This window comes from Quercus lobata, chromosome 5 (genome assembly GCF_001633185.2).
Source record: "Quercus lobata isolate SW786 chromosome 5, ValleyOak3.0 Primary Assembly, whole genome shotgun sequence".
Lineage (NCBI taxonomy): Eukaryota > Viridiplantae > Streptophyta > Magnoliopsida > Fagales > Fagaceae > Quercus > Quercus lobata.
Window position 1 is genome coordinate 78,957,939 of NC_044908.1, and position 25,100 is coordinate 78,983,038.

The window sequence follows — 25,100 nt, forward strand, 5'->3', positions numbered from 1 at the left end:
TGAGACAAATTTCAATAATTTTGATTTGAAATGAATAAAATGTAACAATTTGAAGTAGGCATAATTCTGTTGTCTCCAGGAGTTTGCTAAAACCCTCATTAGACAACTCGCTCAAGTGAAATGGCAACAAACTATAACTAACTTTGAAGGCCTGGCAACTTACACTAACAATTTTTAATATAAAATCCCTTGTTCATCAAATTTTGAGGAGAAAAGTTACCATATCAAATTTCGAAGAGAAAAGTTACCATATCAAGTTTGGCTAAGAACAAATCTTCTTGAGCCTAAATAATTAGAAAACCCTATCTCTGTAGTGTTCTTCACATGAGATCATTTTAGAGTTTTTCACCTTAAGCCATAACAACGAGATTATAACATAGTAAGTGTTCTTTCAAACCACAAAAAACTTGAACTTCTGCTAATAAGTTTATTGGTAGAATACTACTAGAGTGTTCTATTAAAGAGATTATAACATAGTAAGTGTTCTTTCGAACCACAAAAAACTTGAACATCTGCCAACAAGTTTATCGGTAGAACACCACTAGAGTGTTCCATAGAGTACCATAAGCATTGTACTTCTTCAAATACGTAAGTGTAGTATAAGTAATAAGTGCATACTTCAACGAGCATCAAGAACAGAAATGGTTACATCATTGATTGAACCAGGTGCTTCTGCAGAATTTGATGAGTCTTGACCATTATTTACATTTTTTCTATTGATAAATGCTGGCTTGTTTGGTATGGGAAGAGTTGTTTCATTTCCCAACATGAATAAAATTTCTACCATGGTTGGTCGATCTGTCGCTTGTTCTTGCACACATAAAAGCCCAATTTGAATACATCTTGAAACTTCATGAGTAGGATATGCTTGACCCAATGATGAGTCAACTATGTCCAAGGCTTTGCCATCCATCCATAAGTCCCAAGCCTGAAAATTTAACAGTGTTGTACTTGATACTTCTATAGTGAAGTTCATTAATTCAAAACAAAATGATAATATATTTTACTTACATGTCCTATTAAATTTAGGCATGGACTTGCAATATGATAGTGATTGTTTCTCTTGCCGCTAATTATCTCTAGAGTTAAGACACCATAGCTAAAGACATCTGATTTGGTAGAATATAATCCTTCCATTGCATACTCTGGTGCCATATATCCACTGCAATTGAACAAAAAATAATAATAATGATTGCATGATTTTTATTTTTACCATTGTTATCGATGTGTTTGTGCATGTGTAGCCCACTTATCTTATCTTTGGTGCAAACTTAATTCGCGTTCCTTACTGTTGAGTTTGAAGGGCTATGTTAATTAAGGATATGAATGCAATTGAGAGAGAGAGAGAGAGAGAGAGAGAGAGAGAGAGAGAGAGGAGAGAGAGAGAGAAGAGAGGAGAAGCGAGAGAGAGAGAGAGAAAGAGAGAGAGAGAGAGAGAGAGAGAGAGAGAGAGAGAGAGAGAGAATTACTAGGTGCCAACAACTCTATTTGTATTTGCTTCATTTTGGTCATCTCCAAACATTCTGGCCAAACCAAAATCTGAAATTTTTGGATTCATTGCAGCATCGAGTAGTACATTGCTTGTTTTTAGATCTCTATGGATGATTTTTAGCCTTGAATCTTGATGAAGATATAAGACTCCTCGAGCAATACCAGAAATAATTTCAAATCGCTTACTCCAATCCAACAATTGCCTTCCTATTTCGTCTAGATCAAAAAAATGAAAGTGTCTATACATAATGCATATTGGAAAACAGTTGGAAGTTAAGATCATAATTTGTCTTGAACTTGATTTTAATTATACTACAGTTATAATAATGCCTGGAAGAAAGAATTAGATAGTTGAAAGCCATAAGTGGAGGAAGAAATGGTATACCAAAGATGAAAAAGTCTAGGCTTTTGTTTGGCATGTATTCATAGATTAACATCTTCTCTTCTTTATGGATGCAGCAACCAAAAAGCCTCACAAGATTCCTATGTTGGAGTTTGGCTATTAGCTTGACTTCATTCTTAAATTCTTCTATGCCCTGCCTTGAACTTCTTGAAAGTGTTTTTACTGCTATTTCCTGCCCATTGGCTAGTTGACCCTAGAATTATAATTGAGACTTAAAATTATTAATATATTAATTGATAGTTACAAATATTAATAAATTATTATGATTTTTTTATACTATATATCACTATGCATGTGCCACCTTTAGTGTCTGTTTGAAAATAATTTATTTAGCTGAAACTAAAAACTTTTTGCTAAAAATATTGTAGATAAAGGTAAAGGTTAACTGAATTATACAATGTGACCTATGAATAGTAGCAAAATTGCAGTCGAACCTATAAATAGTAGCAAAAATAAGCTGAAATTGAAAATAAGCTGAAATTTTTAGCTTATCCCAAATAGACACTTAAACCATGTCCATGGCCTCCACCAAATATGATCTTACACGTGGGGCTATTAGAAATTAAAAATAACAAATTGTGAGAGCTTCCTCCCAAAATTTTGTGCAATTATGATACTAGCTTTTCGACCTTAACGTTGCCCCAAATGTACAAAAATTGTAGTCATACAATAATATGCATTGCTTCATATTTAACAAAGTTGTATAGTCATCTTAGATTCTTATCATATATAAGGTGAAAGTACCTTGTAGACCGGTCCAAAGCCACCTTGACCAAGTCTTTTAGTAGGAGAGAAATTGTCTGTTGCTGCAAGTATGGTGCTTATGTCGAAAAATGGTAGATCCGGTATTCTTCTACCTCCGTCAAGCGTATGAGAATCTTGAAAGGTTGTTGAACTTGCAGTAACATCGTTGAACAATTTGAACTTTCTTTCCCTTGCTATTCTCATAGAAGAATAGTTACAAAGGATAGTTGTAAATTTGTAAATATGTTAAGCATTTATATATAACTAGATAAATTACACTAACCTACTGAGAAATGTATTGAAATAACACTTTTCCTAAACGTTTGTGTATAAAACTCCCCTCCTTGAAAAATTTGGTGGCTATTATTTTGTGAATCTTCAAATGACATTGGTGCAATATTAATTTTTCTAAAGCTTTTAATGATTATTCAACTTTGAAGAAGATTGGTGATTTCACGGTTAAAAAGAGATGAGTTTATCGCTTCCATTCCAATGAAATCCAACTTATCTTACCTTGCCTCGTGTAGGTTTTTCCTATATCGAAGATGAATTACTTTCTTAGTTTGGTTTTATAACAACTATTGCTATTCTTTTCTACTTCATTCCTCCATTTGAAAGGAATGGTAGTGCACTTACCTTGCCCTCGACTAGTGATGACTTTTACAGTTTTACCTACCCTACCAAGTCTTGTTCTAGCCCACCCAATCTCGAGTGTGCATGTAGGGGGGTAATGTGTGTATAATATTTTCTAATATAATTTTTTATTATTTATTTATATACAACATAACTTTTTATATATATTCCAGTACCCTCCATAAAAAAACTTACCTCCCTTTCTTGATATTCTCAAGATCATCTCGCCCAATTCTTTCTCATTTCTCCCATTTTAATATGTATCAACCCCACATATCAATAAGGATGAAAAAATAACTCCAACTTGTCTTGCTCCTATTTTGCATGAGTTTTTACCGTCCGGAAGAAAGGACAAGATGCTTGTGATCCAACCCCTTCTCAACATGTTATAATTAATTTAATATAATAAATATAAATATAATTTTTTTAATTAATAAAAAATATATTAAAATAAATTTCTAAGTATAATTTTTGTTAATTAAAACAACAACATAATAAAAGAAATTTTTATATTTTTAATTTATGTTTTAAAAATTCACCCATCAATTTATTATTTATGTAATAAAGTTTAATAATAATTATAGCACCTATACAATAATTCACACAGGTAGGAAACATTGCGTACCTTTCCTTTTTCTCCTAATCAACCAATATGCACAGAGGATAATTAGTAATGGAGTAACAAGTAGGATCACTATCATAATTGCTAGCCTCCTCTTGTTGGCAAAGAAACCATTGGAATGACCTGAAAACAAGAAAATTTCTCTGTTAATTAACACAAGAAATTTTTTTATTTTTTTATTTTTATTTTTGTGTATATACATATGGTAGGAAATTTTTTTCTCAAATATTTATGTCTTAGTAAATTGTTGAGTACCCAACTCAAGCGCATCCACTCGTACGTACAAATTCTGACCCCCATCTGATAACACACTCGTGTCTATCAAATCACCATGCCATCTCAAACACCCGACTTGCTCCTCTGTATCCACACCTCCATACGTCGTGCAATTACAATTCTGCAGGCACTTTTGCTCACACTCCTTCAAACTCAGCTTCTCATCAAGTTGTGCAAGTGAACTATCCGGAAGCTTCACATTTTCTACCTTCACAAACCCATCACCACTCTTGCATATAGATTCCTGTCCACGCTTTCTCACACACCCACCAGATGCATTTCTCGAAGACCATTCACTTGGTGACTTGGGCTGAAACCCAGGTAGACAAGTGCATTCAAATCTAGTGTCATTATGAAGTTGACATTTTCCAAATGTACCACACTTTCCGTAATTATCACACACTGTGTCAGGCATTTTCCCCAGAGAAAGCCATATTTTTCCTCCCTCCCTAGTGTCCCTACTTACAAGGCGTTCAATATACCCCGATTCGTTTACCACTGATCTTTGGAATGTTCCTGGAAGGATTTCAGTCCAACTTATAGTAGTCTCAGTCTGGTTGTTCACCAGACTATAATTGTAGAGCAAATTAGATTTTGTGAGTTGGGGTAACCCGCTCCATCCAATTCCATTCCAATGACCAGAACGCCACAGCAAAATGTTACTTTTGTACAAATACAACTCCGGAGAGGAGCTATTGGTGTTGAGCACATAGGAACAATTTCCAGTTCCTGGATCATCTTTGGACTTCGAAGATGTTAGGATTCGGCTCAGACCAGTTCTTCTGTCCAGCCCAAGTTTCATGTTCGGAAGATTTGTATCAGTTGGATAATCAAAGCTTTGCCATAGTACCTCACTAGTTTTGTTAAGAACCAATTGTAGATTTCCTGAATCCAAGAGCTGAGCAACAGTACTCTTGTTGGTTGATTTTGAGGTAATATTTGTGGACCAGATGGGTTGGTTTTGATCTTTGACATGGAGTACTAGGTTTCCATGAGCATCGATTGAGAGAATCCCAGAAGAATCATTGATAGGATTGTCTCTGTTTGCAACCCACACAAAGGGTTTTTGTGGAGCTTTATTCAACCAAATTCCAACATAGCGGTTGGTGGACACTCCGGGACTTAAGAAACCAAGTGCAAAGGTTTCTCCTTTAGAGACTAAAACTTGACCATCTCTGATGTGTTTGCTGATTGTAAGAAACCCATCAGAGATGTTTTGCGAAGTGCCAAACTGGGAAAAAACAAATAGAAGAAATGTTTGTAGAAGTAGAAACCCCTTAGCAAAATATATGATCATGACGAGTAAGGTTGTAGATATGTCTTTTTGCTCACTGGAAATAGAGGTTGAATATATGATACAAGGAACATGCATGACGTTTTTATTCATATTCTAAAATTTTTTGTTTTTTTTTTTTTTTGTTTTTGTTTTTTTGTTTTTTGTATTTTTTGGTGAACTATGTTATCAAAGATTGCCTCATCTTCCCCCTCAAAAATAAATAAATAAATTGCCCCATTTGTTGACAACTTTTGACCGAGTCAGAAATTTATGTCTCGTGGGCCAAACTATCACCTATAATTTCGGTAGAGTAATTCTAAAATTTAATGCGTCCACTGTCCACATAATGCCTCCGATTTTTTTTAAGGTCTCACTGTTGTTAAAAGATTTGTTAATAATCAATTTTATAAAAGATTTGATAACTTTTTTTTTCTTTTATGGGAAGTAGGAAAAAAAATTTCTCAAAAAGAAAATTATACTATTGGTCTCTGAAGTTTATCATAAAGTGCAATTAGTTCCTTAGTTAAGTGTTAAGTGAGCACAATTAGTCTCTCAAATTTTAAAAATGAGCGATAGTTCTTCTGTTAATTATCGTTGGCAATGTTGTCTACACAGTTAATGATATAGTGACCTTGCCTTTTTTTAATGAAGTGTCATTTTTTAATGAGAAAAATACAAAAATTATTTTGCACGTTAGAAACCCATTAACCCAGTTCCAAAATAAAATCTTAATTCTAACTGGTTCCAAATCAAATTCCCGCCCCATCTAATTATGTAACGCAGTAACGCACCACCTATCCAGTTATAACAAAAGAAATCAACTTGAAATAGTATTTGTGATAGATTTTATCAATACATAAAGCAAATAAATATTTGAACACAAAGTCGATGGAAACTGGAAATTTGAAGGTGACAAAAAGAATGTGTTCAAACTGGGGTGTGGTCTACGATCTAGTGCTCAGACCGTGCAAATCCAGCCAATGATCAGAGGGATATAGGTTTTCTCTTCATTAATATATCAAAGTGAATGCAACAAAAAATTGAGGTTTCAAAGATTTTAGATTTTAATTTGCTATTATGCAGTATTTAAATATTTTGGTATTAATAGGTTTCTAAAGTGTAAAATAATTTTTGCAAATTTTTTCATTAAAAAATGTCACATCATTAACAGAATAACTAATACTACTAATTTTTAAAACTTGACTGACTAACTGCGTTCACCTAAAACTTGAGAGACTAATTATACTCAGAAGATAAATTTTACGAACCAACAGTTTAATTTCGCCTATTGTCAATATGAACCGTAAAAAACTGCAAATGAAGGATGTAAGAATTTTAGAGGAGTTATTTAATGGATGTATTAATTATGAGAATCAAATTGCAAAGAACATATACCAAATGTCGGTTTTCCAAAGTGATTAGATTAATTGGATGGAGGTTGAGTGATGGTTGGGCGTTGGGAGGTCATTAAATCCTAAACCCACTAAGGTTCCTTTCCATAGTTGAAAGTTCAAATTTTAAAAAACGGGAAAAAATCGTACAAAACACGCAATTCAGATTTCAAAAATCTAGAGTCTAAAGTCTGAGTTAATGTCAACAACGTTGTCGTGCTGCAATGTAAGCACCGTGGCTCTAGGGTTAAGGTGTCATTCTCCTTTTGTTGTTTAATTATCTTAATCTTAATTATAAGGGTCTTGATAAGAGGCGACTTTTTTTTGCAATTTTTATACTTCGTTGAGCAAATTTTGGAATTATTATGTGCATCCCCTTTTATGCTTGTCAAATGACATTAATTTTTTTTATTTTTTGGAACTATTTCCAAAGTCACAATCTAGCAAAGAAAAACAAGAATATTTTTCTTTTAAAAACTTAATTAATTTCTACCATAGAAGTGAGTTTCTCTCCAAAATAATAATAATAATAAAACCAATAAAACAAAAGGAATGTGAATATTTACTCTTTCGCCAATAAAAATGAAGAAGATTGTAATGATTTTGTTGTTTGAGATCTGTTTGTTTTGATGAAAATTCTTGTATAAATTAAAAGAGTTTTCCATGTTTTCTAATGTTTGTAGTATAAAAAAAAAATAAAAATAAAAAAGTTAAAGGTAAACTATCTCTGGTCAATAGAAAAAGTATGATTTATTTTTAAAGATTGTTTTCCATTAAATATTTTTGGAAATTAACTCTATTTCACAATAAGCTAAATAATAGAAGTTAGAATTTTTTTTTTTTTTTTTTTACTCATTTAAGATTGATACAAAAAAATAAGAAAATAGCATAGTCTTATAGAATATATTTTTTGAAAAATTACTTATTTTCTAGATAACATTGTCGCTGAAACAAATAGAATAGTAAAAATAAAAGTCAAATGCATTCATGATAAATATTTTTATTTTGTTTTGTAAAAAGGATTGAACTATACTTCTAACTCTAAAATATACTAATAAATTCCAGTTTGGTGCTTAAATTTTGTAAAGTTTCCATTTTTCCTTCAAGTTTTTAGGTTTTAATTGATAGCACAATCTGGTAACAAAACTTAACTTTGCAAATTATATCACCATTTCTCACATCATCAACTGCAATACTCCAAATTTAAATTTTAAAATAAAATTTTAGAACTTATAATAAAATATAATGATAGATCAATCGTGCACTGTAGTTCCTCAACTATGAAAATGTAGTTCAATTAGTAAGTGCAGACTTTAACGAGCTTCAAACACAGAAAATGTTAAATCATTAAGTGAAGCAGTTGCCCCTACAGAACTTGTCAAATCTAGACCACAATTTATATTTTTTCTGTTGATAAATGCTAGCTTGTTTGGGGGGGGGGGGGGGGGGGGGGAACCCAACATGAATAAAATTTCTGTCATGCTTGGTCGATCTGTTGCTTGTTCTTGCACACATAAGAGCCCAATATGAATACATCTTGAAACTTGATGAGCAGGATATGCTTGACCCAACAATGAATCAACTATATCCAAGGGTTTTTCTTCCTCCCATTAGTAGTTTTTTTTTTTTTTTTTTTTTTTTTTTTTTTTTTTTTTTTTTTTTTTTCAGTATAGTTATCTGCTCGTAGTTTATATATATACTCTTGGTCATGGTTATAGTGCTTTTGTGATTATGTTTTAAAAGCTATTGGTACATTGGTAATTGAGTTTATTAGTTTGCATGTCCGGATATTCATTCCTTGTATGAATGAGCATTGTGGTCACTATTTATAGTGATTGTTCGTTTTTGGTTAAGTCATGGTTTATTCCTTAATTCCATTTTGCTTGATCGCACTGTGCTTGCTCCATATGCATTACAAGTTTTCTACATACAATGATCATATTATATTGTTTTTCAGGAGAGACTTGTTCTTATGGTTCAAGAGCTACACAGATTCTAGAGTTAGGTATGAGTGAATTTTGTTCAACTATTCCCAACTTACATGTTAAGTCTAGAGTTTGTTTTAGGGTTTTGTCACGGAATAGCCAAAGGAGGAGATTGTAAAGTTGAATTTAATCAACCATCTTGTTGGCTTTATTCCGTGTCAAATTTGCTTGTAATTCAGCATTTAAAAACTCTGTATTTAGGTGAGAATCATGTAAGAGTAGTGTGTGAGAGAGTGTGAAGAAAAATCAAGATTGTGCACTCAACAAGGGACTCGCAACTGGATCTTATGGCTTGCAAGTCGCCAAAGGATGCACACGAGTGAAGCATGCAGAGGAGCTGAACAATCACACTAGTTGGAGCACTACAGGACAAAAAGTCCAATCTGGCCATTCAGTTAGCTCGCGGCTTGGACTCGCGACTCAGTCAAGTCGCGAGGCCAAGTCGCTAGTCCACTCTATTTGGGAAAAACTGACTCTTCGCATTCCATACACACACCAGTATAAATATCCCTTATATCCACGAAATGTAGAGAGTTTCTAGAGAAAATTTTGAAAGAAAAACCCTAGAGAAAAACAAGATTGACTCATCCACAATCTTTACATAGTGACTCTTCAAATTCCTCAACTCTCACCCTCTCCATTGTTAAATCCTTGAGAGGTACATTAGCTAAAACATTTTCTCACCATACCCATATCTGTGAGGAGGCTATTTGGTGCTTGGGAAGCAGTTAGGAAGGGACCAATTGATATTGGTTGATGCTATGGGTTATAACGGAATCCGGTAAGCTAAAGAAGACAAAGGTTCGACGTAATCTCCTTGGAGCAAGAAGCTTGGAGGGCTTAGGTACATTAGGTAGATTAGGTTTGAGGGGTCTTCTGCTGTTCATGTATCCCAACTTCATTCTTTGGTGGATTATTGACTGTTTGGGGGGCGGCAGAGAGGTTTTAGGCCGAGGACTTAGGTTTCCTCGTCGATAACACATTACTATGTTGTCCTTGTGTTTGCATCTCTCTTCCCTTAATCTTTGCCATTTAATTTCTGCCGTGGTTGTGATTTTATTTGGTTTAGATTGTTTTATCAATTCTGTTTTAGCTTATGTTCATGTTCCGCGCCTATACGCTATTTGAACTCTCATCAAGCATGCCTGCTCACACTTGAGCTACTCATACTCATGTCCATCCAAGCTGCATTAGCTGAATCAAGACCTTTCAAATGTTGCACCTTCACAAACCCTTCTCCATTCCCACACATTGACATCCCCAACTTTTCCCTAACACAACCCTCAAAACCATCTCTGAGATACCAATCCCTTAGAGACTTGGGTTCATACCCTAGCAAACACATACAATCGAACCTATTAGAATTTTCAAGCTTACATTTACTATACGCACCACACTGTCCATACTTGTCACAGCGGTATTTAGGTACTGACGAAGTCTCCTTCCATTGAAGATTAGCTTCATTCCACATAAGTTGTTGTAGCAATCCAGAGTTGTCAACCACTAACCTAGAAATAATATAAGGGTCATCAAGAAAGTAAGCATAAGGTACCTCATCTTTATTTTTTACAAAATCAATTGTATAACCTGATGAAGTTGTTGCTGTTGCTGTTGCTGTTGCTGGCGATGAGCTACGCCATGGCCATGGACCCAGCTGCCAATATGGGGTCGAACCCTTGTAAACAAACCCTTCAGGGGAGCCAGAAATTATCATGTTATAGAAGCAGACCCCAGATCTGGGGTCATCTTGTGACTTCCAAGATGTTAAGAACTTGTCTAGTCCAGTTATCAAATTCACACAAAGCTTCATTTTTGGAAGCAAAGTATCTGTGGGATAGTCGAAGCTTTGCCATAACAGTACCTTTTGGTTATTGTCTTGGACCAATACTAAGTTTGCTGAATCTTGAAGTTGAGCTATAGAGGAGGTTATGGTTGTTCCTTTGATAGACACATTTGTAGACCAAACAAGACAGTTAGAACTGTCGTGAAGGACAAGGTTTCCAAACTGGTTGATTGAGAGAACTCTGGAGGAATCATTGATAGGATCATTCCTGTTTGCAACCCATACTACGGTTTGATTTTTCACTTTAGCATACCAAATACTAAGATATCGATGGCTAGAGTTACCAGGGCTGAAAAGCCTAAGGTGATTTTTTTTTTCTTTGGAAATCAAAGATTGGCCATCCTTGATCAATTGGTTTGGTGCTAAGATGTCAAGGGAAATGCAAAATGGGAAGAAGAGAACCATTAGAATTATTGACTTGAACATTTTTTTAGCATCTATGTTTTATGCTAGTAGTCTTTTCTTTAAAAAAATAAAAATAAATCTTTGGGGAAAAAATATTGATATTTTGTTTGATTGAGGATTATGAAGTCTCCAGACCAAAAAATAAGGAAGAGAGAGAGAGAGAGAGAGCTATGAACTATGAAGTCTTCCATTGCTCTTTTGTTTTAGGACTAGGCATCTTTCAAAGTTCAAATGATCAGTTGCGTAACCAAAAAAATATTATTGCGCCAAAGTCTAAAGTCTTGCACCAGTTACACCAACTGTGAATAGGAACTGAGTGAGGACATTCTAGGGGTCAATTTTTAGCAAGGGTTTTGGACTTTAAAATGTTTCTATGAGCATTGTAAGGTTGAATTTTATCAACCATCTTGTTGGCTATATTCCGTGCCAAATTTGCTTATATTTTAGCAATTAGTAACCCTGTATTTAGGTGAGAATCATGTAAGGGTAGTGAGTGAGAAAGTGTGAATAAATGCTCAAGAATATGCAAGGATGCAGAGACTCATGGGTGACTCGCGACTGGCAAGCCGCCAAAGTTGGCACATGCGTGAAGCATGCAGGGGAGCTGAAGAGACATGCCAGTTGTTGCACTACAGGACAAAAGTCCTAGGCTGGCCAGGCCGTTAGCTCGCGGCTTGAACTCGCGACTCAGCCCAGTCGCAAGGCTAAATCGCCAAACTACCTTGTTTGGGAAAAAATGTCTTTTCGCATTCCGTCTTACCCTACTATATATAGACCTTTATACTCACGAAATTTAGAGAGCTTCCAGAGAGAATTTTGAAAGAGAAACCCTAAAGAAAACCAAGATTGATTCAGCCACAATCTTCATATAGAAACTCTTCAAATTCCTCTACTCTCTTCCTCTCCATTGTCAAATCCTTGAGAGATACATTACCAAAATATTTTCTCACCATACCCATATCTATGAGAAAGCCATTTGGTGTTTGGGAAGTAGTTAAGAAGGGACCAATTTCATATTGGTTGATGTTATGGTCAAGTAGTGAAATCTGATAAGCTAAAGAAGAAATAGGTTCAACATAACCTCGTTGGAGTAGGAGCTTGAAGTGCTTAAGTATATTGGATAGATTAGGCTTGTAAGGTCTTCTGCTGTTCATGTATCCCAACTACATTCTTTAATGGATTGTTTACTGCTTGGAGGGCGGCAGAGAAGTTTTACGCCGAGAGCTTCAGTTTCCTCTTCGATAATACATCGTGTGTTGTCCTTGTATTTGCATCTTTCTTCCCTTAATCTTTTCCATTTAATTTCTGCTGTGGAAGTGATTTTATTTGGTTTAGATTGTTTATCAATTCTGTTTTAAACTTATGTTCATATTCCATACATTAATTGTTTGACATTAAGCTTGAATTAGTTATATGTAAATTGGGGGTCTAAACGTTCATAGTGTTTTATACACTAATTGAACTTTCAAGCATAAAAAATGATCTTCTCGTCCAAAGCTGTACAAGAACAATTCCTCAAGCATGCATGTATGAATTGCTCACACTCTGAACTACTCATACTCATGTCCATCCAAGCTACGACGAATGTATCAGGAGGCTTCAAACGTGCCACCTTAACAAATCCTTCTCCATTTCCACACAGACAAACCCAACTGCTATCTCACACATCCCTCAGAACCATCTTTGAAATACCAAGCCCTTGGAAACTTGGGTTCATACCCTGGCAAGCACGCACCACAGTGTCCATAGTTATCACACGAGTATTTAGGTGTTGACCATAGTTCCTTCCATTGACGATCACCATCATTCCACAAAAGTTGTTGGAACAAACCAGAGTTGTCAACCACTACTCTAGAAATGATGGAGGAGTCATCAAAAAAGTAGGCATAAGATACCTCTTCTTCATTGTAAACAAAACTACTTAAAACCCAAAGAGACTGTTGTTGCTGCTGCTAATGTTTGCCATGGCCATTGAGCTGACCGCCAATAAACGGTCGAACCCTTATACAAGACAACTTGTGGAAAGCCAGTAGGATTCATCTTATAAAAGTATTGCCCAGTTCCGGGGTCATCTTTGTGACTTCCAAGATGTCAAAAACCTGTCTAGTCCAGTTATTTAATTCAACCCCAGCCTCATGTATGAAAGCAAAGTGTCTGCAGGGTAGTCAAAACTTTTCCATAACACCTTTTTGTTATCCCCTGGACCAATACCAGGTTCCCTGAATCTTGAGGCAGAGCAACAGAGGAGGTTGTCCCTTGGACAGAAACATTTGTAGACCAAACAAGATGGTTATAACTGTCATGGAGGGTTTCCGAACAGGTTGATGGAGGAACTCCAAAGGAATCATTGATAGGATCATTCCTGTTTGCAACCTAAATGACAGTTTGTTTTGTCACTTTGACATACCAAATACTAAGATACTGATAGGTGGAGTAGCCAGGGCTGAAGAAGCCTAAGGCAAAATTATTTTCTTTGGAAATCAAAGATTGGTCTGGTGTTAAGGTATCAAGGGAAGTGCAAAATGGAAAGAAAAGAATGATTAGAATGAAAAACATAACCATTTTTTCAGCATCCATGTTTGTTTTAGTGATTATTTTCTGGAATTAAAAAAAATAATAATTAATTGTTGGTTGGGAAAAATATATTGATATTTGGTTTCATTGAGGATTATGAAGTCTCCTTACCAAGAGAGAGAGAGAGAGAGAGAGAGGGAGTTAGGAATCTTTCTGATCCTTGTCTCGGAATATTTTTATTTAGGACTAAGCATCCGTTCTTGCAAACCAAAATGGACTATTTAATATAAGTATTTTGATATTTAATCTGCCAGTCATTTTCAAGTTGACAAAAGCGTTCACTGATACCTTAACACCAGACCAATCTTTGATTTCCAAAATCCATTTTGATACGCTATTCTTTTGTTTGAAAAAAGAGGTGCTTAGTCCATAGATTGGCTTATTAGGATACAAAGAGTTATCAAGGCAGAGCGAACTATCCTGAATTGCGATGGTAATTGGTAATTTGGCATCCTGACTGATCTTGGGCCAGCCGCAGCCAACTCATCAAAGCTTGATTCCTAGAGCTTTTTTCTGTTCTTCAGCTAACCTCAGTCCAGCAAATTTCAGTGGCTTTTACAAACTAGTATGCAATCTACTACATGTCTTGCTTGTATCCAAAAAGAAAAGGCGTAAAACAATACAGCTCATTGGAAGCACAGTTTTAACTTTCTAAAATGACTACATAGATTCACAACCAAGCATATGAGATCAATATATATTCTATCTGTCATGTAAAGCCTTAAGTACAAGGTATTGGACAAGTTAAACTGTATTGCACAACAAAAATAATTGAATTTATAATGTCTTTCATTAACCCTTTAATAGTGTAACATAATAGTCACCTCATTTATTGTACCATATCTCCCATCCATTTCAAAATCTGCTATATGAAGAAAGCAGATATAGAGAACTTCAACAAATGATTAAATTTTTGGCCTAAAGTCAGTAGAAAGAGCAATGCTAATCAAAATTCTTATTGAGACATTATTAAAGAATGGTGTCATATGGTAGCCATAGAATATACCTTAGGACCCATGGTAAATTTGACAGTAACAGCAAGCTCCTCCACACCCTTTTGCATAAGACAAAGAGCCCGGGCCAAAACCCCGAATTTTATATGTTTGGTAGGAAGACTTCATATTCCTAAATCAGACCAAATATCAATATTTTTCCCCCATACCCCAAAAATAGTTATTTTGAGTGAAAGACCAATAACACAAACATGGATGCTGAAAAACTGGTCATGTTTTTGATTCTGATACTTCTTTTCTTCCCATTTTGCATTTCCCTCGACACCTTAACATCAGACCAATCCAAAAAGGATGTCCAATTTTTTTTTTTTTTTTTTTTTTAATTCCAAACAATGATTATTGGAATTGGACCATAAGTTGGAGATACTATAGTTATCTCATTAAAATTAGCTTTGCATTCACGCGACTTTTATAAACTTTGTTGTATATTTCACAAGACCAATGGGGTAAAAGGTCTTAATTATCTATCTTATACTCTAATAAATAAATAAAATAAGATGGGTTTTTTCAGGCATAACATCATTAACTTGACCTAAGAAACCAAACCCAAGCTAGCCCAGGAATTTGTAATCTGTGTATCACAAAATGAAATCACCAAAGAGCCAAAATAATCAACTCTTTTGGGTCCATGTGAGCTTTTGATAAGTCCCTGAAACGTAATAGATCACTAACAAATGAATTATTCTTCAGCAAGCTATATATGATCACAAGTTTGGAGTTTTAAACTTATTACTTTTGCTACTTTAAATAGTAAATGCCAATATGATTAAGATGGAAAGATAATTTTGCATTGCACTACAAGCTAAGTTGCCTCTCTCTTAGACAAGGCAAGGGGAAGCACATACCTCCCTGAGTTGATAAACCAACCAAGCTACACTTAAAAAAATTGCTTTCCAGTCCACTGCACAGTAGCACCAGAAAGCTTATAAGGAAAAAATAAAAAATAATCAGTTTTCATACATGCATAAATAATTCGCTGCGCCATATAATAGATAGTTATACAAAGTGTTTGAACATTATATCTATATTACTATTCCAGAACATAGAACATACATGTCACAAATTTTATTTCATCAGATAGAAAACTTTAATTTGACATGCCAATAGGCATACAAGTGTCTCAAACTCTAAAATTTACAATAACAACACATTGCAATAACTTTTCAGTAGTCAAATTTTCAAAAAGATAAATTTATCTATTAGATAAGCATTAAATAGAATAAACAGGTGCACAAAGATTGGAATCAACGTTATATTTTGAGAAGTGAATAAAATGTAGTTTTTCACTAACAAAAAAACTAACCACCAAAGCCTCCAAAATCAACTAGAAAGCCCCAAAACCATGACCGAAATCTCAAAAACTAAACTTTCCACATCTAAACAAAGTAAAACATTCTAAATCAATACTACAGTTCATGTACAAGATCAGAACAGAACAAAACAAAAAAAGATCAAAAATTTTAAGAAAGAAGGAAAACAGATAATCATAGCTTTGCCATAACACCTTTTTGTTATTCCCCTGGATCAATACCAGGTTTCTTGAATCTTGAAGCTGAGCAACAGAGGAGGCAGTAACTTGGACAGAAACATTTGCAGACCAAAGAAGACAGTTAAAACTGTCATGGAGGACAAGGTTTCCAAACTGGTTGATGGAGAGAACTCCAGCGGAATCATTGATAGGATCATTCCTGTTTGCAACTCATACGACAGTTTGTTTTGTCAATTTGACATACCAAAAACCAAGAAACTGATAGCTGGAGTTGCCAGGGCTGAAGAAGCCTAAGGCAAAATTATTCTTTGGAAATCAAAGACTGGCCATCCTTGGTGGATTCATCTGGTGTTAAGGTGTCAAGGGAAATGCAAAATGGAAAGCAAATAGTGATTAGAATCAAAGACATAACCAATTTTTCAGCATCCATGTTTGTTTTAGTGATCTTTTACTATTTTTTTTTTGGGGTGGGAAAAACATATTGATATTGGGTTTGATTGAGGATTATGAAGTCTTATCTCTCTAATCCCTATCTCTAAATATTTTTATTATAGGGATTAAGCATCCCTTCTTTCAAACCAAAAATGTAGCGTACCAAAATGGATATTGGATCGAGTCAATAAGCCAGCTTACACAGTCACTAAGCATCGCAAGTCCAGAATTGCGTCTAGGGATTGGAGGCATTCTAGGCATCAATTATCAGTGAAGGCTTTTGTCAACTTGAAAATGACTAGAAGATTATCTTAAATATACTTTTCTTTAGTTTTAGAGAAACTTAATGGATGGCTAGAGTGACATGTTAGTATTGTTAACTTTTAGCATCTTTTCCTTACTTTAGTGAGTAAATGATAGTTTGATTAAGTTGGCAAACAAGTGGTCGAGAAAATGGGACGAGATTGGTTTATTGGGATATAAACAGTTATCAAGGCCGGGCCAACTATTCCAGCTTGAGATGGTAATTGGTAATTCGGCATCTTGACTGATCTTGGGCCAGCCACAGCCGACTTGTCCGAGCATGATTTCTAGAGCTTTCATAAATCAGCCTATTAATAGTTGATTAAAGCTTTTACAAACTAGTATGCTGTCTATTATATGCTTTGCTTGTTTTTAAAAAGAAAAGGTGGAGGATGAAACAGCTCATTGGAAGCACAATTTTAAAGTTCAAAAGACTACATAGACTCCCAACTAAGCACATGAGATCAATATATAATGTATCTGGCATGTAAGCCTTAAGTACAAGGTATTGAACAAGGTAAACTGTATTGCAAGACCAAAACACATGGACTTATAATGTCTTTTATTGACTCAACAATACTGTAACATAATAGTCACCTCATTTATTGTACCATATCTCTCATCCATTTCAAAATCTGGTGTATGGAGAGAGCATTTTTTTTTTTTTTTTTTAATTCAATAAAGAATTGATTTTTGGGCCAAAAATCAGTAGAAAGATTAATGCTAATCAAACTTCTTATTGAGATATGAATTGCATAGATTGCATGAGTTAGAAATATGAACTAAAGAATGGTGTGATTATTTAGCTATAGAATATACCTTAGGACCCATGGTGACTTTGACGGCAACAGCAAGCTCCACCACACCCTTTTTAGCATAAGACAAAGAGCCCAGGCCAAAAACCCGAATTTTATATCTTTGGCTACATAGTTTCTTCTCTCTCAACAACAACACTATAAGGCAAGCACAAACACTCTCAAGTCTCAACAATCCCTCTCTCTCACAAAGCTGAAAGCTCGCATTTTTCTTCAAGAATGGAGTTAGGTTTCGTCACAAATGCAAGGGAGTCAAGGACACAAGCTGGTGGGTCATGGGTGTTTGAACTTGGGACAAGTCCTCTCCCAAATTGTCTCCGAAAATCTCCATTGTGTTTGCAATCATTTGTTTGGGGTTTTTCTTTAAGTTGTAAATATACTTTTAGTCCCTAAATTTTGGTCCCTAAATACGCTTTTAGTCCCTAAATTTAACTTCTTTCTATTTTGGTCCTTACATTTTAATTTAACACTTTTAGTCCCTAAATCAATTAGCGCGTGTCATGTCAGTCCTTGTCGTTAGCCAACTAACAGAAAATACTGACGTGGCTAATGGAGTCTACTGTCAACACATTAAATGCTGACGTGGCTAATAAAATAATATAAAAAAAATTATTTAGTATTTAAAATATGTCACTTCAACATTTTAATTTAAAATTTTAAAAACAATAAAATTTAATTTTGCAATTCTAATTTAAATTTAAAAAAAATAAAAAATAAAAAAACGAAGAACCTTTTTTTTTTCTTTTTAGTTTTAAAGATTAAGAAAAAAAATTGTAGTAACTATCTAAATTTTTCTTAAATTTTCTTGTCAACCAAGCACAACATCATCAATAAACACAAAACTCAAACTCATTTTCATTTTCCTATCTCTCTCTTGAGTCAAACACTCAAACTCCGCTCTCTCCCTCTTTGCTTTCTCTCATTTCTTTTTCTCTTTAAGTTCAGGTTGTAGTTTTTAGGATATGGCTTTTATCTGGGTTTAGAGAAAGAGAGGCTGAGATGTAGTGGTTTGGATTTGGGTAGAGAGAGAAGGGCTGAGGTCGACGGTGGTTTGGATTTGGGTTTAAAGAGAGAGGGACTAAGATCGGCAGTGATTTGAAGCAGATCAGCAGTGAACCCACACCATTCTCCTTTGGCACCGTCGTTGACGATCCTCTCTACCGTGCTGTCTTCACCGTCTTCGATGCAAGACGTCTTGATCTGCCACGTGGCGGATGTGGTGAGAGAAGGGAGGGACCTTGAGAGCTATGGGGGAGGTTACTAGCGGGTTTCGGATCTGGGATTTGGGTTTGGTCGTTCAAATCTATGATTTGGTGGTTTCGGATCTAGTTTTGGTGGTGGGTTTTGTGTTTGGTTTCTTTGGTTCAGCACTTCGACCTCTCGATTTTGCTTCCACTAGAATCGATTACCCATATCTTTGGTTTAGGATTTGGCTTTTGTTATTGGGTTTTTTTCATTTGAGCTTGTTTGTACTAGGAGTTTGTGTTGATGGAGGTAAGCGAATTGGGTTGTTGCTTGTTTTGCTGAAGATGGATGGGTTTGTGTTTGTATTCTTGCTAGATTTGTGTTTATGTGTATCTAACACCGATTTTAAAGTGAATGTGAACAATGTTAAAATTGGAAGTTCTAGTAAGAACAATTAAACACTTGAATGTGAAAAAGAGTGTGAATGGTTTTAGAAGAACAACTCTAAGGATCCCAACAATGACAAGTAGAATGTCATGTTTCCTTTGTGGAAAGAAAGACTATTACATTTGAGAATGTAAGTTCTTAAAAAATAAGAAGGATGAAGATGGAAATGCCAATGAAACAATTTTCATTAAGGACATTATTGCTATGGTGAGTGATGTATGTTATAAAGATTACTATATTTCATATGGTTGTAATTACAAATCCTTCCGATTGGTGTTTTGATTCAGGTGCAATGTTGCATGTGTGCAACTGCAAGGCACAATTCAAGACTTATGAGGAGTCTTCCATAGAACTAGAGGTGCTTGTGGACATTCACAATAAGGAAAAAGTTCATGGAAAGTATATTGTTGAAGTGAAATTGAGTTTTGGCAAGAAGTTCCCTTGACCAATGCTATATTTTCATGTACCTAATATCAAGGAAAGCTAATTTGTTATTTAAGAATGGTCTTGTCCAAGAATGGGATATTAGTAGGCAATGGATATGCTACGCAGAGTTATTTATTAATATATTTTGGTTGTGCTTATATTGTTGATTCTTTATTTGTGGCATGCTAGATTGAGACTTTTAAATTTCAAATTCTTGAAATTTATGTCAAAGCATGATATAATTTATATAAGCATGATGATTTGAATTGAATGGTGTATTAACTAGAAATGATGAATATTTCTAAATGTGTATTATTCTTTGTGAGGAACATGTTATAATACTCCAAAGTGCAGTCCCTTATATACCCTAATAAAATGGTTTGGTCAAAAGAGAGAAGTCTATTTGATATGGTGAATGCCATAAAGTTGAGTGCAATCAGCTAAGTTCCTATCTGATCAATGGGAAGAAGCTTTGCTTAGTGTATGCTATGTGCATAATAGAGTTTCGTCTCAAAAGTATTTCATATGTGTTATGAAATGAAAAAGTGACAAAATGCTTATCATTTTAAACCGTGGGGGTGTTTAACCTTTTGTAAATGATAGACCAAAGAGGATTAATTAGTTAAAGAGCCATATAAAGTGTACATGTAGGTTTTGAGTAAATTTGAGGGTATGTAGTTTATTAGACTTAATGTCTAATATAAGAGTGAAATCAAAGGATATTGAATTTATTGAGTTTAAATTCAAAGATGATTTCAAGGATACCTCGATACCTACTTAAACACGAGCAAATGACTCCAATCTTAAATATCACATTAAGTGATATTAAATATTCAAATGTGGTTCACCAAGTGAACAAAGGTGGAGTCAAAGTTTGAGAAATAAAAAGGATTTTAATTCAAATTTTATTTCATGTAAAGCTCTTGTTTACCTTGTTAAAGGTAATAAAAGTGTAGTCCTAATTAAATACCCATGGTATTCTTTGAGGGAAGTGATCCTAAAGTTTTAGAAAGCTTTGTGCTTCTAAAAAGATGTAGCTTTCTATTCTAAAAGCTACTAATGATGAGATAGACTCGATATTATTTAATAATAATTGGGCCTCAATGGATCTACATCTAGCTTTAAAATCAACTGGTTGTGAGTGGGTATTAGAATAAGATATAAAATCTTTTGGTCTAAGGTTAATAGTAAAAGGTTTGAAACAAAGGGAAAAGATAGATTTTGATATCTATACACTAGTAACTATTTGTATTATTAGTTTGATATCTTTAAAACCATTCATATAATTTTAAAGAAATTCACTATATTCTATTATTACATTTTGATATATGTAATTATAATGTGTGTGTGTATGTGAATTTTGGAATGGTTGAGAATCCAAATTGTGGGGTTTTGAAACTCATATTGTGGAATTATAATATCCAAGAAAGTGTGGGGGTATAACCCTTAAATGAGTCATGGACTTAAAATAATGCTAATGTGCATCAAAGATGTGCTTGATAAAGGTATTGAGAATTAATATCGAGGGATGTTAAATTCATTGTGATTAAATTCTGCATGTGGTAGATGTCTCAAGTTTAAATAAGTATTGTGATCTTATTTTGAAAGTACCTTTTTGTGAAATAAAGAGAGTACAAGTGAGTTCATTAATTGAACATTTAAGGATCAATAATGAAATATTGGATTGTGTCTCCACATATAATTTGAGTGTGCATCATATAGATGTGAAGTGACTTTCTTAAAAGTGATCTTGGTAAGGAAGTTTGCTTGAAAAACCTGTGGATTTGTACTTCCCTAATTAATTAAATGAAAGTCTTTTATGAATGAGAATCAAGTAAAAAAAATATAAATATAAATATATATAAATATATATATATATATATTTATATATATATAGTGGAGATGTGCACTATATTAATCTCATTTTGAGATTTATGCTATCTCATTTTGTTGAGATTTGAGTAATCTCATTGTGTTGAGATTAGTGATTTCTCATTCTATTGGGAATTGTGTTATCTCATTATGTTGAGATTAGTGTTGAGAACTTGCTTTTAGATTTTAATATCTTTAAAGAGGCAAAGCACTCTGCTTCCAATAATAAAGAAAGATATTACTAGAAGGGCGGATGCACAGCTCGAGTTTGTTAGTGAATTAAGTACATGTTACGTATCATATATGGAACTAAACTAGACATTGCTTTCACAGTATGTAGACTTTCAAAGTTTCTAAAACTTGAAGTTGATCACTAGAAAGTACTTAATTGTGATGAATATCTATTATATAGAATATTCAAGTTTAATTCTATTATTGTTGTGAGTGATAATATCTATGTCTAATTGGATAATCACTACATGTAGGGGTGCTATGTGTAAGCATTAAAGAAATAAGGTGTATTTCTTACTCTACTATAGAATTAAATTGAGAGCATTGATTACAATAGTAACAGACAAGGAAACAAATTGGCTAAGGTTTTGACAAAGTGTTGTGGCCATGACAATAGTAAGCCATTCCTTATACTGTAGTTGTAAAACCACAATGCGTATGATATACATGAGTTGTATACAAAGTGAACTTATACTTAAAAGTATAAGACAAGAATACGTAAGGCAAGTCAAATGTGGTTAGACTAGTCTATTGCTTACGTAATTCTATATATAAATAGGCCCTTTATCGAAGTGTGTCTCGAGACTTGATAAGGGTAACATCCATTGGAATGGGACTAAAACCCTTCTTTTAAGAGAATCACCAATAGTGGGAACCCAACCTCGAGTTAAAGGGTAACATCCATTGAAATGGGACTATGTTGACACCCTGTTTTGCAACCCGTATTTAACCTCACATGGAGGATAAAAGGGTAATTTCACATTGGAAATATGTATCTTGATCCTGGTCATTAGATCCTTAATCTCATTTCACCAAAATGATCTTGATGTTTTAATGATCAAATCGACTGGTCATGAGCCTTAATCGGACCATTAGATTGAAAGTTATCATCAAATCAAGATTTAATGGCTGAAATGAGAGTAATTGGAGCAAATTGAGTCTATTACAAATTGAGTCTGACTATATGTGATTATGAACAATTGATTTCAATTGGTTATAAATATAATCAATTTGAGATCGATGATGTGTCATAATTTGATTGGTTAGGACTACATTTTATGGTAGATTTGCATACACCTAATTAACTAGATAGTTAAACATTAATTATTCAATGAGTAATTTGTGCAATTATCTTTTAATTAGAGTAAATTTAGAGCCAATTAAGTCTGAAATGGGAGTAATTAGAGCCATTTAATGTTAATTGGGAGCTAATTTGGGGACCTATTAATGTTAATTGTGCTGAAACCATTTTCTAACAAATGACCTCTGCTTACTATTTCATTGATATCTCTCAGAATATTTTGAATCTATGAATGAAGTTATTTTTCCCAGAAACTAGACATCCGGGGCTTCAATTTGAGCATAAGAATGAGACAATTCCGATCAGAATTGAGGCAGATATGATTTTTCAAAATTGGCTCTACAAGCTGTTACAGCAGCTACGGGAAAACCGAACTTTGCTTGCTCTTTACTCTCATCAATCTCCACATTTAATGCACCAGATTTCCCCAAAGGCTAAAATGAGGTCTAGGTTCATGATTCCTTGTCTATCCTCATTAAATGGTTTTCCATTCATATTTCCTCCACCACTACTATATAAACTCCCCCTCTTCTTCATTCCAAAACACAAAAAAAATCCCCCTCTCTTCTCTTCTCTTGAGTTCTAGTGAAGTTGAGTAGTCTTGTCATATCTTGGTCTTCTTGAGACTCAAGGTATTGAGTGAGACTCACTCTCCCTCTCCTAATTCTTCCTTTCCTCCACCCTTAGGACCTCCATCAAGAATCTCCTCCTCCATTACATGGATCTCGCATGAAGGTATAATCTCCTTCCCTAACTGTTTGCTTATATTGTCATGATGAGAATTTAAGATTAAAGCATGATAATTCTCTTGAATATGTTTGAATGTTCTTAATTGTTCTTATGTGTTCTTCACATGTTCTTAGTTGTTCATCACATGTTCATGCATATCACTAGATTTAATTTTAAATCCACATCAAAAATATGAAAAATATGTTTGTTTAGTAATTCTTTCAAATCCTTGAATCTAGGTTATCACTATCCACACACATTCACTAGAGTTCATTTTTTAATCCAAACGTCATGCTTAATAAATTGAATTAGGGTTTATCACATACACACACATTAAATTCAACATACAAATTGATTGACATATTGGATGATGTGATATGAATGTTGGCCACCATAGTCTAGAAGACCGGTTTTACCAGGCAAGGTGGGTGCCTAACACCTTCCCATCTTGTAACATAGCCTCCGAGCTTAGATCAAGGGTTAGTAGATCAAATACTTATCCATGTAATTTTTGATTTTTAGATTGTAACTAGGAAATAAAGCCATGTACTTTATCTTAGATTGGATCTAGGACCAAAACCATGTAATTTTCTTATGATCAATGTAAATTCAATTTCAAATTAATAAAATGAGGAATTTTTCATTCATGGTTTTCTTATTTTTCTAATAATTAAATAAGTGGCGACTCCATTGTAAAACCCTTAATCTAAAGGGAAAAATATAACTAGTCGAACCTCCATTTTGAGAGGTAATAACACGACTCCACCCATTCACGTGAGTTTGGCCCAACACATCATAAAACGGGCCGGAGGCGCGGTCTCTCACAGTGGCGACTCCACTGGGGATATTAAGGGCTAAGCTTCAATTAGGTTATGGTGGCTAATCATGTCATTGTTTGTTTATTGCTTTTTGTATATAATATGTCTAATATGTCATTATTTTGCATGTCATGCATCATTTGCTTGAATGAAATTTATTTTATTTATGTGCAAGCCCGGAAGCCCGGTAGTATTAGCCGTGGATTGTGGTCTTCCTGAGACTCACATACCCAGCGGTGAACCTACCACCCACCGCGACAAGGATCATCATGGTTATGCCATGGTGGTTCATAGGGACAAACTGTACCGTTCGGACCAACGCGGCGCTCCTGGCGTCACAAGTTGGGAGGTACGACATCCTAGCTTGTGGGAACCTTTAACCTACCTTTTACCCATGTTGTAATGACCCATAGAACCTACCTTTAGGTTGGTCCATGTAAATTGCATTTCATTACGCATTTGTTTTGCCGTTGTTTGAACCATGATGACTCAAGTCCAACGCTTGAGCCCATCATGATTGTTTGAACATTGTATGTTGTGAATGAACTCAAACCCAAAAGCCTAAGATTGAACTCTACTTGAAATTGAAGCCCAATTTGTTTCTTGAATGAGTCTA

General features: G+C 34.4%; 3 protein-coding genes across 4 annotated transcripts; all 3 read right to left on the reverse strand.

The window, feature by feature from the left end:
* Positions 1 to 426: 426 nt before the first annotated feature.
* On the reverse strand, positions 427 to 5,502 carry LOC115991693 (G-type lectin S-receptor-like serine/threonine-protein kinase At1g11410). 2 transcript variants are annotated; one of them, XM_031115551.1, is made up of 7 exons: positions 4,149 to 5,502; positions 3,897 to 4,016; positions 2,639 to 2,832; positions 1,877 to 2,087; positions 1,470 to 1,707; positions 1,012 to 1,162; positions 427 to 928 (listed from the first exon to the last, which is right to left on the reverse strand). In XM_031115551.1, the coding sequence occupies exons 1-7, from the start codon at positions 5,464 to 5,466 to the stop codon at positions 620 to 622; spliced, it is 2,541 nt and encodes an 846-aa protein (XP_030971411.1). In that variant the 5' UTR covers positions 5,467 to 5,502; the 3' UTR covers positions 427 to 619. The 2 variants fall into 2 exon arrangements, with proteins under 2 accessions (XP_030971411.1, XP_030971410.1); XM_031115550.1 differs by having other exon boundaries at positions 3,897 to 4,021; positions 4,133 to 5,502.
* Positions 5,503 to 9,956: 4,454 nt separating this feature from the next.
* On the reverse strand, positions 9,957 to 11,069 carry LOC115991221 (G-type lectin S-receptor-like serine/threonine-protein kinase RKS1). The gene has a single exon (XM_031114960.1). It carries the CDS (start codon positions 11,067 to 11,069, stop codon positions 9,957 to 9,959), a length of 1,113 nt encoding a protein of 370 aa, XP_030970820.1.
* A 4,160-nt stretch (positions 11,070 to 15,229) lies between these two features.
* LOC115991697 (G-type lectin S-receptor-like serine/threonine-protein kinase At1g11300) lies at positions 15,230 to 17,813 on the reverse strand. Its single transcript, XM_031115557.1, has 3 exons — positions 17,700 to 17,813; positions 16,161 to 16,344; positions 15,230 to 15,557 (listed from the first exon to the last, which is right to left on the reverse strand). Exons 1-3 carry the CDS (start codon positions 17,756 to 17,758, stop codon positions 15,534 to 15,536), a joined length of 267 nt encoding a protein of 88 aa, XP_030971417.1. The 5' UTR covers positions 17,759 to 17,813; the 3' UTR covers positions 15,230 to 15,533.
* Positions 17,814 to 25,100: the final 7,287 nt, after the last annotated feature.